The following is a 12,361-nucleotide window of genomic DNA, read 5'->3' on the forward strand; positions in this document are numbered from 1 at the left end:
ATGCTGTATATATTGTAGAGAACTAGGAAATCTCCCATGGCGTGGAAGTCAAGACGAAGTGTAGTCTTCAGTTGAAGCCAGTTAGAAGGCAGGGGATTAATTGACCAGGGTAGCAGACATAATTCACAATCTATTTGAAAGTCACACATTCTGTCCTTATTTTATATAATATTTTGATTTTATAATGTTATTTATAGTTATATAGCAAAACGTATGGCAGTTGGGGAAGCAGAGAAGTACAGTTGGTTGGAGCATTGGAGTTTCTCTATTGTGTAGGCTGAGGAGCTGGGAGATGCAAAACTGAATCACTACAGCTTCACACTGGTGGGAGAGTGTAAATGCAGTCTGATACATTTACACAACCAGTTTCCATTTTAAATGTGTACATAATTATAATGGAACAAAAGAAAGTAAGATTTTATATATCGAGTGTGCTTGAAGACATTTTTAATATATGGACTACTGCACCTTGTTTATATTGTAAAGAATAGTATACACTGTATATAGTATACATAATACTCCACCCCTACAGATACTACAGACTATTTTTCTCAAAATGCTAACATTCTTATTGGCTCAATATCTTTGAAATGATCTTATTTAAACCAAAGACCACAGAACAAACTGATCTAAATGATTAATATCTGCTGTACATTCTACCGAAGCTCCGTCTGTCATCTAAGGTGGATTCTAAAGATCCCTTGGCCCTATTTGAAGAAAACAAGTGGGTTCTCCCAGTGTCCTGGCCAATGTTTATCCCTCAACCAACACCACCAAAACAGATTTATTGGTCATTTATCTAATGGGTGTTTGTGAGACCTTGCTGTGTGTAAATTGGCTGTCATAATTGCTTACATTACAAAGTGACTACACTTCAAAAGTAATTATATGGCTGTGAAGAGCTTTGGGATCATCTGAGGATGTGAAGGCACTATATAAATGTAAATTAGTTTGCTCTCTCTTTCAAACGGACTGTCCCATCATGCATTTAGTGCAATACCATGGTAACCTTTTCAATCTTTGTTATGTCCTGCACTATGGGCCTCACACCTCATCCAGTTTTCTGAATGAAACAGCATAGGGGCTTAATGATTCCTTTAAGTTAATGATGTTATAATTTTATTAGTAGTTTATGCATTTATGAAACATGTAAAACATGACAAAAAGCAAAAAGATGAGATTTAAATATCTTTATTTGTAACAGAGCAGATTTATAGACACAACTAAGAAAATAATAGTTTCTTAGCTATCATTATTTTCCCAGCTTCTAATACAGTCTTTTCCATTTATTTATATAACTTTATCACATAGTCTCACCTTCATAAAGATCATAATTCTTTGTTACTTCATAAATAATAAATCAAATATATCTTAATATTTGAATTAAACCAGATAAAAGCAAATCTATAAAAAACAACTCATGACACAAATGGTAGTAAGCATGTGCAGTGCACAGCCCCATGAAGGCCACAGGTGCAGGATTAATTGAGTTGTTTAAAATGGGGACATTTACTTGGGAAGTGAAGTTATTAAAGGATCTGGAGAAAGGGGAAGGAATTGAGATTAAAAAGATGAAGAGCTGTTATGGCTAACAAAATGGTGGAACAGGCTCGATAGGCCAAATGGCCTTCTCCTTTTCCTGTGTTCTAATGCTTCCTTTTTTTATTCTATGCTAACGCACCATTGTATTTGCATATGTTAATTTGCAAAATGTGTTTTGGCATACCCACTTATTTATACTAATATAAATACTTATACTGAGCAATTGACACATAAGGAGATTGCAGCAGGTTAAAACTTGGAGTGGGTTTCCAGTGGAAACCGTTCCAGTCAGTTTATCTCCCACCTGGCAAAGGCTGCAGGTGGCCACGGCGATTTTAACCACCAGGCCTCATTTAAATGCTGCTAGTACACTTCCCACCCAGAACAGGCGTGAAAAGGGCACAGAGCAACTCCTGGCAGGTGAAGATTGGGTGAACCTTGGCCACCTGCTCGCTTCCAGGTAAGTGCCGGGGAGGGATCTTCGGGAGGGTTTTGCTAGAGGGAAGAGGTGTCCGGGCCAGTGGAGGCCCAACTTTCCTGTAGAGTCTGGAGGAGCACTCCTGCTCCTCTTGGCCCCACAAAAGAAAAATTTTGCACTTACCTGACCAGACCTGCTTCTGCCATTGTAGGACAGCTGCGGAGGCTCCCCCGCACAGGCTCTGGTTAAAATTGCATCAGGTTCCTATTCATATAATTGGACTCCGATTTGCATAGATTTATGAGGTGCAGGCCTACAAAACCCTACAAGTTAATATCAGAAATAGTTGGGCTCTGAGAGGGTAAGTAACTTGGTCATTTTTAACTGCCCACCCGCCCGATTTGAAATCGACCTCAATTTATTTGCACATCAATTATCCCGTCCTGATATTAAGTGAGATTCACTTTCACATAAGTTATTGTTTCCTGATTCTGTATCACTAATGTTATATGTTCAATTGTAACATAAATTATTGTTTTGTCAAATGTGTATATTACACTATCAAATGCAGCATGTTTAAGACTCTCAATAATAGGATATAAGCTTTATAAAACACATATTTCACTTTTGTTTCAGTTAAGCAGCTTAATGAGAAGTATGCTTTTGAGCCAATTAGATTGCGTTGGCAGTCCGACGGTCGAAGCTTGTGGGTGAGGACCTCACGGGGGCCGGCAGTGGGCCAGAGTTTTTTTTGTGGGCCCCGAGCGAACACCCCTCCTACTGGTCCCACAAAAAAATCAAAGTTTTTTTTAAAAACTTTGGCCGTTTTCCCTTTAAGAACCACTGGTTAGGCCACTCAGTGCTGGCACAAATAGTCAGAGCATTTGTACCTCAAAATTGCAATTGGGGTCCAATGTACGTTATAGGACTCCAATTAGCATATTAAAGCTGAGCGCGCCAGCTACCCAACTCAGAACGCTACCCAAGATGACAATAGCTGGAGTGCCAGTGGTAACGGGGCAGTATGTGACCCAATGCCAAGTGGAGACGATTAAAATTGGCCCGTAATCAGCTGGAAGCTTAATTTAATCTATTTCTTGAGGTACATAATATGATACTCATTTTGAAAAATAAAGAAAATTTCTTTCTAGATCTGGAAATATTCACACGAACCAGAAGTGTCGGAAAATAATTTTAAGCAACTCACCTTTAAATGAAGGCTCCAGCTTTCTCACTACAACTTTCACAGTAACACCCCTTCCATATGGACAATGTAAACACTTCGCACCAGTGATTCATTATTACAGCAATACAGGGCACATCTCCCTTAAGTGCTAAATCTGCCTGCTTAATTAAACTAACACACAAAACGAGCATGTTAGCACTCGCACTTTAATTTGTACTTACAGCAATTTTGTTGGTTTGGGAAATGGGTAGTAAGCGAGCACTAAACAACCCTCCCAACATTGGTCACTGTTGCGTAATTGCCATCGGCATAAAACTTTACACCAACGGCAATTTCTAGGCTGATATATTGGTTGAATATGTGAATTGAGAGAGATTTCTTAACAACAGTAATTGCTGTAGCAATGTTTCAGTTCAACGATCAGTTAAATCTAGAGGGAGTAAAGTTGTCTGCAAGATGAAGGTTGTAAGCAGAGGTTAAGCTGCTGAATTTAGTCATTTTCAACCAGAAGAAATCCAGTTGTTTTTCCTTTTCTTTCAATGGTGAATTATGAGAAGCCTTAATAATGATATAACATAAAAAGCACAACAGTCCAGTCTGATTCTAGCTTCCATACACGTGCACTTTACAGCTGGAGTCAATACATAGTAATCAGCAAGAGAAACCTTGCTGCTGATTTTCTCCTTCTCCAGCCCTAGGATACAGAAGCCAGTTAGTGTCCCGCTGCTTCATTGATTGGGATTATCTAGCTCAACACAGGCCAGGGATTGAACCTTGCAACCTCCTAGTCTATATAGTTCAATGCACTGGATGTTACATTTATCCACTAAGCCCTTTATTTTAGGATGGTTGCCTCTGTTGGGATATTAAACAAGTCGTGAAAAGTCTTTATCGTGCAAATCATGTACTGATTGGTGAGGGGACATGAAATATTCTCCATTGAACTTAAACATCCTAACAGAGTTTCAAATATATATTTAGGTTGCTTTATACAGTCTAATGGCAATCATTTTTTATTTTGGGGGTAATGGCCTTTCTGATATAAAAATCACAGCTTAGGAGCTTTTCTTAGGATTCTGAGACCCAGTATAAATATGTTACAATATGATTCATATTAATTTAGGCTTCCAGTTGGATGCCAAAGGACACAACTTCTCTCCTATACTCACATATATTTGAAATGATCCACCATAGTAAAGGATAAGTTTTGACTCAACCATGTACTTTAAAATTATTATTGAGAAACCTAGGTCTAGAGTCAAGGCCAATCATGCAGGACACTACCAATATTAAAAATAAGATGAGGTATTGGTTGGCACACAATGCCAAGGTTGGGCTTTAAAATCTTGTACATTGTAGGAGGAAAGTAAGACTGAGGTGAAGAGAAGAAAGAAATGAGTTGAAGTAGGAAACAATGCAATGAGACTTGAGTTCAGCACAAGTGAGAATGCAGGGAAGAGCAAAAGCATGTAGGATGGTTTATTTGAAACTTAAGAGGAAAGCATTGACCAAAGTAGTATTGAAAAAGATGAGAAAAGTTGCAATCAATAGAGAATGTGGGAGCTAAAGGAAAAATTGTCTACCAGATGAGGTATTTTGGTTTAATTTGTGTTGCAAGAAGATTAGATTACTTTAAAAAATAGACCAATTATAATTACAGGTGGAAAAATAAAGAATTGTAAATTTAATCTTTTTCTTGAGGCAGATAATGTGACACTCATTTTGAACATTTCTTTCTCGATCTGAAAACATACTTGGGCAATTTTGTTTTCCTTATAGCCACTGTTTGCACTCGACAATGGCACGGTTGTGGGTGGAAAATAGTGTGCCAGTTTGTCCCGGCCAGTTTGCACCTGTTGTAGATCTTGCTGATTTTCTCAGGTAGGAAGAAACTCCTGGCAGCCAGAGCTCCTATCTGGATCGTAAATTCCAGGAAGTGAAAGGCACAAAATCATTTGTAAAAACAGTTATAGACAGCATAAAAAGAGAGGGTAAGAAATAATCAAATTAAATTAAAGAGACAGAAGGAAAATATAAAAAATAATAATTTTTACATTTTTACATTTTTTATGACCAAAAACTAATAAAATAAAGAGGAATGAGACTCCACATTTTTAAAGGTTAATTTTTAGTTGTTTGGTAGTCATTAAGACTTACCGCCCTGTTAAAATTTAGTTTAGACCTGGTATATTTAAGCGTACCTGTTTTGTGGCGATACTGGTCCGATGATTCTGTTGATTACAGCCAGCGATATCCCTTTAATGCGAAACTGACATATCGCTGGCAAACCAGGAGGAGCAAGTTCTGGATTTCCACGTTTGACTGAGCATGTGTGAACACCAGAACTTGTTCCTCGATTTTGCCACTAACAACGGTGAGTGCTGTTAGTTCTTTTTTAAGCAATTTTCGGCCCATTATTACAAGGCTAAAATGATTTCCCAATCTTACTGTCTAACGCCACTTCCTGCTCCCATAAACAAACCGTGGGCAGTAGAAGCAGCTAATCCTTGTATGACAATTTAGAAAACATATACCAGAACAGATAAAAATATATTTTCTAATAAAAGTGCATATACTATCAAAAATAGTAAATTTAAAAGGATATCTTCACAAAAGAAATGTGGCAAACCAATTTTCCCAATTGGGAAAGGAACAGAGCTGTGTGCCTTTCTTTCCTTGCCCCCTTCTCCTGAAGGAATTAGATCTGAAAATCCTTGGGAGGTGATTCCTGTGATTACACTGGGATCCCGCTCCGGTGCCTCCAGCACTGACCCAACGGCAATTTGTAGGATTAGTGGAAGGGCCCCTAACTTGCGTGTAGCAGGTGGGCACAAGCACCATTGTGGGTGCATCACTGACACGACTGCTTCTCTGGCCTGGATTCCCCCCCGCCACCTCCCCCCCACTTGGTGCGGCCCACTTTGGCCATCTAGAGTCCGGTGCACCTTATCTCATTCGGTTTTCTGGCCTTCAGAGATATGCCAGGTCCTGACTGAGCCAGGCAAGTGAGAACAGCTAAGCGTAGGGAATCTTAATCCCAGGCTCCACCCATCAGCTACATGTGCCTTGCATGGGGCAGCTGGAGGTATGTCAGAAACATCCGGAAATGGCAGAGACCAATGGAACTGGGTTCCCGCTTTGCATTGTGGTCTCCGTTGGTCTCCCGATGGAGATATAGCGAGGGACTGGTGGACTCCCCACAGATTTTTGGGGCCTTCGCCTCTTTACTAGGGTACATTTCCAAAGGTGCAGACAGCCTTCTGTATCTTGTCTAAGTGGCCATTTAGTATACCTGGGCTCGAGATACTATCAAATGTGGAGTGCATCATAGATGAGCCTGATCCTATTCTCGTCATCCACATGAGGATATTTCCAGCAGGGGTCACTGGACAATGATCAAGACCAGATCCCTGGTTAATATTTCAACCCTCCCTGACACTGCTCCAACTGTTAACTCACCATAGACCAAGGACTAGATTCAAACCCTGGACCTTCTTGATCTATAATTATCAGGGAGCTCTGCCAGGATAGTGATGGTGTGCTTTAAATAATTGCTTTGTGTGTTACCAAATCTAAAATTAATAAGACAGGGGATCATTAAATTTGTAAGTCAATCTTGGAGATCAGAGAATGAATGTTAGCCAATCTCAAGGTTTACAATACCACAATCCTTCAATTAAGTGCAATTGCAAAGCTGCAATTCATTCATAACAATCTATTATCCTCTATTGATTTTTATTGTAGTTGCATTTTCCAGGACAGTGACAATACCCCAAGTATCCAGGGTTTCTGAATTGCACTGTACAGTAGTGTATACCAGACTCAGTCTTACAAGTACAATCAGGATCACAAAGCTGTAGATGTTGTAATGCATTGATAATGTATTCTGTGTTGTGCATGCAGTTTGTTTGAGATAACATTTAATACATTTCACCTCTCACTTCTGTTCAACTCCAAGAACACAGAAGGGTGTAACAGGGTATTCCACAGTCTAGGTGAACAGATCTGTCTGAAACAGATAAACTTTCAATTTATGACTTGGTAGAGATTCCTTTGGTTTCAATGGAGTCAGGATACACTAGAAGATTTTGAATCGAGATTTCATCCCAAGTGCTTTGAGTGCTTCATCTACTGCCTCCCTGGTTTGGAGAGAGTGCCACTGTGCAACTGGTCTTCTGGGATTGGCCAGCATGTCGGACCAGTGGCGTAGCTGATTTCCAGTGGCGTCGCAACCAAGAAAGAGTTTTCCAATGGCGTCATTCTTTGACATCTTGTCATAATCCCAAACGGATATCACTAACTGCACTTTCTGTAAGAGGTGTAAGAGACAATGTTACAGTCTCCTGTTTTTTTTCTTTCTTTATGGATTTCATGCTAATCAAAGATGCTAGTGGTAAGAAATGGAGACGTTCCAGCGGCCAATGTCAGCATTAAACATTCCAGGTCAGATATAACAGAGTAAAGCATCCTCTGCTCTGCCCCAACAATGTGCCCCAGTTCCAAATGCATTAAAAATCCCCAACGGCACCAACAAGACTAGACAATGTGTCAGTAGACTATTCAACCGTGAAATGCATCACAATTGAGACTAATCCTGTCATCCCACTGTCCACACCCACTGACGTTCCACCAGGATCACTGCATAACAATCAGTGTTTTTCCATTTTCCACACCAGCCATCATTTGCCCTCTAAATAAGACTGTCAAGTTAGTACAAAGTAGTGTTCCTACGTGCAGTAGGAACTATTTTAAGGCTATCCAAAGTCATTTCACATAGCATCCTAATAACCAACATAAAGAAGACTTTAATGGGAGCCATTCTGGGCTGAATTCAAACTGAGGCCCCAGAAATGAAAAGTCATGTCTAACCCATGGCAGCATTTAGTTCCTTCTCCTATTTTAAACGCACTGAATCATTCTGGGGCACTGATCCGTGGGTGCCAATTGTCATCCTCTTCCCCTTCTCTCCCCATTGAAGTGACCAATTTTTTTTTAGTCTAGTGAACGTCAGTAGGCTATTTGACTGGAAGGCATTACAGCTGAGCTCATTCATGTCCTAACCTGGTGTCTGGACGCAGAGACTTTCCAGTGGAGTTATTGAAAAGTGATCAGTAGCAGGAACCCTGGCTGTTTTCTTTTTCTCGCTCCCTAGCCCAGGAGTGCTGAAGCCAGTTGTACCAACCCCAACTACTGCCCCACTTGAGATCAATGTAACTGGGCACAGACTCGGGATTTATAAGCACAGTCTTTTAGATTTTCAAGCTAAGTGAAAGCTATCCTTTCAGCCACTGATTTATTTGCCTTCTGACTCGACTTCTTTTTAAAGAGCAGAATTCAGTCTAATGAAATTAGCTTACGATTTAAATATTCAAAGTAAACTTTGGTGGCATTTTGAAGTTATATAAATAATAAGGGTGGCAGAGTAACCCAGCAGGTTAGAGTACCAATGGACACTTCTCAGATCATCAGTTTTTACACATTCACAATCTTGGCCATATTGCTCTAGAGGGGGGAGGAGCTGGGTGGAGGTCAGGTAGCTTCCAACAAGAGGGGGTAGAAATCAGCTATCACTGGGTTGCCATTGCACATCTACATGCAGTGAACTGAAGACTGGCATGGGTAGGAGCCAGGGAGCAGTAGATGCCAGTTGTTGCAGGTATTGAAAGTGGACGATTTAGAGATAGAAATAGGGAGAAAGAATTGGAGTGCAAAGTGTCCTCCCCCTCACTCCCCACCCAAAACAAGTGGTTAATTTATTTTGTATAAGTGAAGATGAGGAATGTAAGTGCGGTAGAATGGAACTGTGTCCACCTTAGGCGCCCAATGTTCCAAGTTAGGAACAAGCTAAGATATAGAGTAAAGATCCTTTTACTCCACCCGAACAAAGTGCTTCAATCCAAATCTCAGGACACCAATGTAACATTTCCATTTCCACTTGGTGTCTCTGAGTCAGAATATCAATTTGGCAAAATAGTGCTGTATTATTGGATGCTTTGTGTGGTGACCTCCTTGTCACTGGTTGAGACTGCTCAAATTAATATGGCCAAGAGAGAGAATATAACTCACTGCACCTTGCTTTTTCTTTTAAATATTTCACATTTTCTCCTCACCTGTATTTCTTCAAAAGCCACATCGAAGCTAAAAGACTCATTGAAATATGGGTTCAAGGTGTTCTTTTTAACTGTTGTCTTCTTCTTCTTAAACTTTTTCTTATTGAGCATCAGACGGATCTTCACATAGGGGTCTGTAAAAAAAAGACAAAGAATGCCTCCAAATATTGCTGTAAATAAATGCCATTGGCCCCTTTTGGTTTTGTACTCAGCCTTGCTTTTTAAACAATATATGATAATACTTATTTTGAAACTTTGTAGACACTGGCTTGAAAAATAACTGCAAACCCTTCATTTGAGGCAATGCTCAATGAGAGTAGTGCAGTGAATGTGTTGTATTTGGTTTCCTGACAGGTAGATGATATGTGTTATTCTCTGGGGGAATGAAATGATGTGATCTTTACTCTACTTTTCCACTCTCTGGGATCATTTTGATTTTAGACGATAGTGTACGCGCAACATCAGCTCAGCCACCCATTAAACACCTCTCCCGATTTTCATTTACATTGACTTCAACGGAATCAAATATCAGGAGAGGTGTTTAACAGGTGGCCAAGTTTTATACTATCGTCTAAAGTCAAAATTACCCCCACTGTATGGGTAATGTTGTGCCTCTGTTCAACATCTCTCACTGACAGTATGGTAAATATTGGGAACCCTCAGTGCAGTTGACCCTGGAGCATGATTTAAACAGGATAGTAGAAAGCCTAGGGTCTGTTATATACAGAATTATCGAGAGCTAGAATGTGGTATTTACAGAATAACAGAGTGCTGTGAGTATGTTATAGACAGAATTACAGACCGCTGGGAATGTGTTGCAGAGGGTAGCAGATAACTGGGAATATGTTTCAGACAGGATAGCAGAATGCTGGGAATATGTTGCAGAGAGCAGCAGATAGCCTTTGAATATGTTACAGACAGAAGAACAAAGGTCAAGGAATGCATTACAGATAGTAGCAGATAATGTGAATGTGTTTTAGACAGGATAGCAAGTAGCCAGGAATATATTACAGTAAAGGATAACAAACATCCCCTCTCTCCCGCTCGGTGTCTCTCCCCCACCCACCGCCCCCCCCCCCCCCGCCTCCCTCTCTCTCCCTCCTCGCGCTCTCCCCCCTCTCTCTCTCTCCCCCCTCTCACCCTCCTCCTCTCTCTCCCTCTCTCTCTCTCCCCCCTCTCTCTCTCCCCCCTCTCTCTCTCTCTCCCCCCTCTCACCCTCCTCCTCTCTCTCCCTCTCTCTCTCTCCCCCCTCTCTCTCTCCCCCCTCCCTCTCTCTCCCTCCTCTCTTTCTCCCTCCTCTCTCCCTCTCTCTCCCTCCTCTCTCGCTCCCCCTCTCTCTCTCTCCCTCTCTCTCCCTCTCTCCATGTCTCTCCCTCCTCTCTCCCCTCTCTCTCTGTCTCTCCCCCCTACCTCTCCCCTCTCCTCGATCTTCCTCCTCTCACTCTCCCCTTCCCCCTCTCTCCACCGGAGGGTCCGATTGTCTAGACATTAATGGGCTGCCAATTCACTATCACCTGTTTTGCGCTACCACATAAGACTAATTTGCCCCCCAGAGCCTTCAGGGGAAAATATTGGAGGGTTGGGCATAGAGCACCATAATTTCATTTTTAAAGACTAACGCTGGGGAGATGTTCAACAAGTAGATACTTACAATCGTGGCTAACTACAGAAGTTAAGGATAGTATCAGATTAAAAGAAAAGGCCTATAATGTTGCAAAGAAGAGTAGTAAGCCTGAATATTGGGAGAGTTTTAGAAACCAGCAAAGGATGACCAAAAAATTGATAAAAAGAGAGAAAATAGAAAGTGAAAGTAAACTAGCAAGAAATATAAAAACGGATTGTAAGAGCTTCTACAAGTATGTAAAAAGGAAGAGAGTAGCAAAAGTAAACATCGGTCCCTTAGAGGTTGAGACAGGAGAAATTATAATGGGGAATCAGGAAATGGTAGATGCATTAAACAAATATTTTGTATCTGTCTTCACAATAGAAGACACAAAACACATTCCAGAAATAGTGGGGAACCAAGGGTCTAATGAGAGCGAGGAACTTAAAGTAATTAATATCAGTAGAGAAAAAGTACTTGAGAAACTAATGGGACTAAAAGCTGATAAATCCCTTGGACTTGATGGCCTACATCCTAGGGTTCTAAAAGATGTGGCTGCAGAGATAGTTTTGATCTTCCAAAATTCCCTAGATTCTAGAACGGTCCCTGTGGATTGGAAGGTAGCAAATGTGACCCCACTATGCAAGAAAGGAGGGAGAGAGAAAACAGGGAACTACAGGCCAGTTAACCTGACACCAGTCGTCGGGAAAATGCTGGAATCCATTATTAAGGAAGTGGTAACAGGGCACTTAGAAAATCATAATATGATTAGGCAGAGTCAACATGGTTTTATGAAAGGCAAATCATGTTTGACAAATCTATTAGAGTTTTTTGAGGATGTAACTAGCAGGGTAGATAAAGGGGAACCAGTGGATGTAATATATTTGGATTTTCAAAAGGCATTCGATAAGGTACGACATAAAACCTTGTTACACAAGATAAGGGCTCATGGGGTTGGGGGTAACATATTAGCATGGATAGAGGATTGATTAACGGACAGAAAACAGAGAGTAGGGATAAACGGGTCATTTTCAGGTTGGCAGGCTGTATCTAGTGGGGTGCCGCAAGGAATGGTGCTTGGGCCTCAGCTATTTACAATCTATATTAATGACTTAGATAAAGGGACCGATGAATGTATCCAAGTTTGCTGACGATACAAAGCTAGGTGGGAAAGTAAGCTGTGAGGAGGACACAAAGAGTCTGCAAAGGGATATAGACAGATTAAGTGAGTGGGCAAGAAGGTGGCAGATGGAGTATAATGTGGGGAAATGTGAGGTTAGTCACTTTGGTAGGAAGAATAGAAAAACTGAATATTTTTTAAATGGTGAGAAACTATTAAATGATGGTGTTCAGAGAGACTTGGGTGTCCTTGTACAAGAAACACAAAAAGTTAACATGCAGGTAAAGCAGGCAATTAGGAAAGCAAATGGAATGTTGGCCTTTATTGCAAGGGGTTTGGAGTACAAGAGTAAGGAAGTCTTACTACAATTGTACAGGGCTTT

At 40.8% G+C, this 12,361-nt stretch overlaps 1 protein-coding gene across 1 annotated transcript in view; it reads right to left on the reverse strand.

Moving 5' to 3' along the window:
* Nucleotides 1-6,127: 6,127 nt before the first annotated feature.
* The window catches only part of syt8 (synaptotagmin VIII), an 86,341-nt gene continuing 80,107 nt past the window's right edge, over nucleotides 6,128-12,361 (reverse strand). The window contains exons 8-9 of the mRNA XM_067993498.1: nucleotides 9,257-9,390; nucleotides 6,128-7,455 (exon numbers count right to left, since the gene is read on the reverse strand). Of these exons, the coding sequence (XP_067849599.1) occupies nucleotides 7,225-7,455; nucleotides 9,257-9,390 (365 nt within the window). The 3' untranslated portion in view covers nucleotides 6,128-7,224. The remainder of the gene's footprint in view (nucleotides 7,456-9,256; nucleotides 9,391-12,361) is intronic.

Source organism: Heptranchias perlo, chromosome 12 (assembly GCF_035084215.1).
Source record: "Heptranchias perlo isolate sHepPer1 chromosome 12, sHepPer1.hap1, whole genome shotgun sequence".
Taxonomy (NCBI): domain Eukaryota; kingdom Metazoa; phylum Chordata; class Chondrichthyes; order Hexanchiformes; family Hexanchidae; genus Heptranchias; species Heptranchias perlo.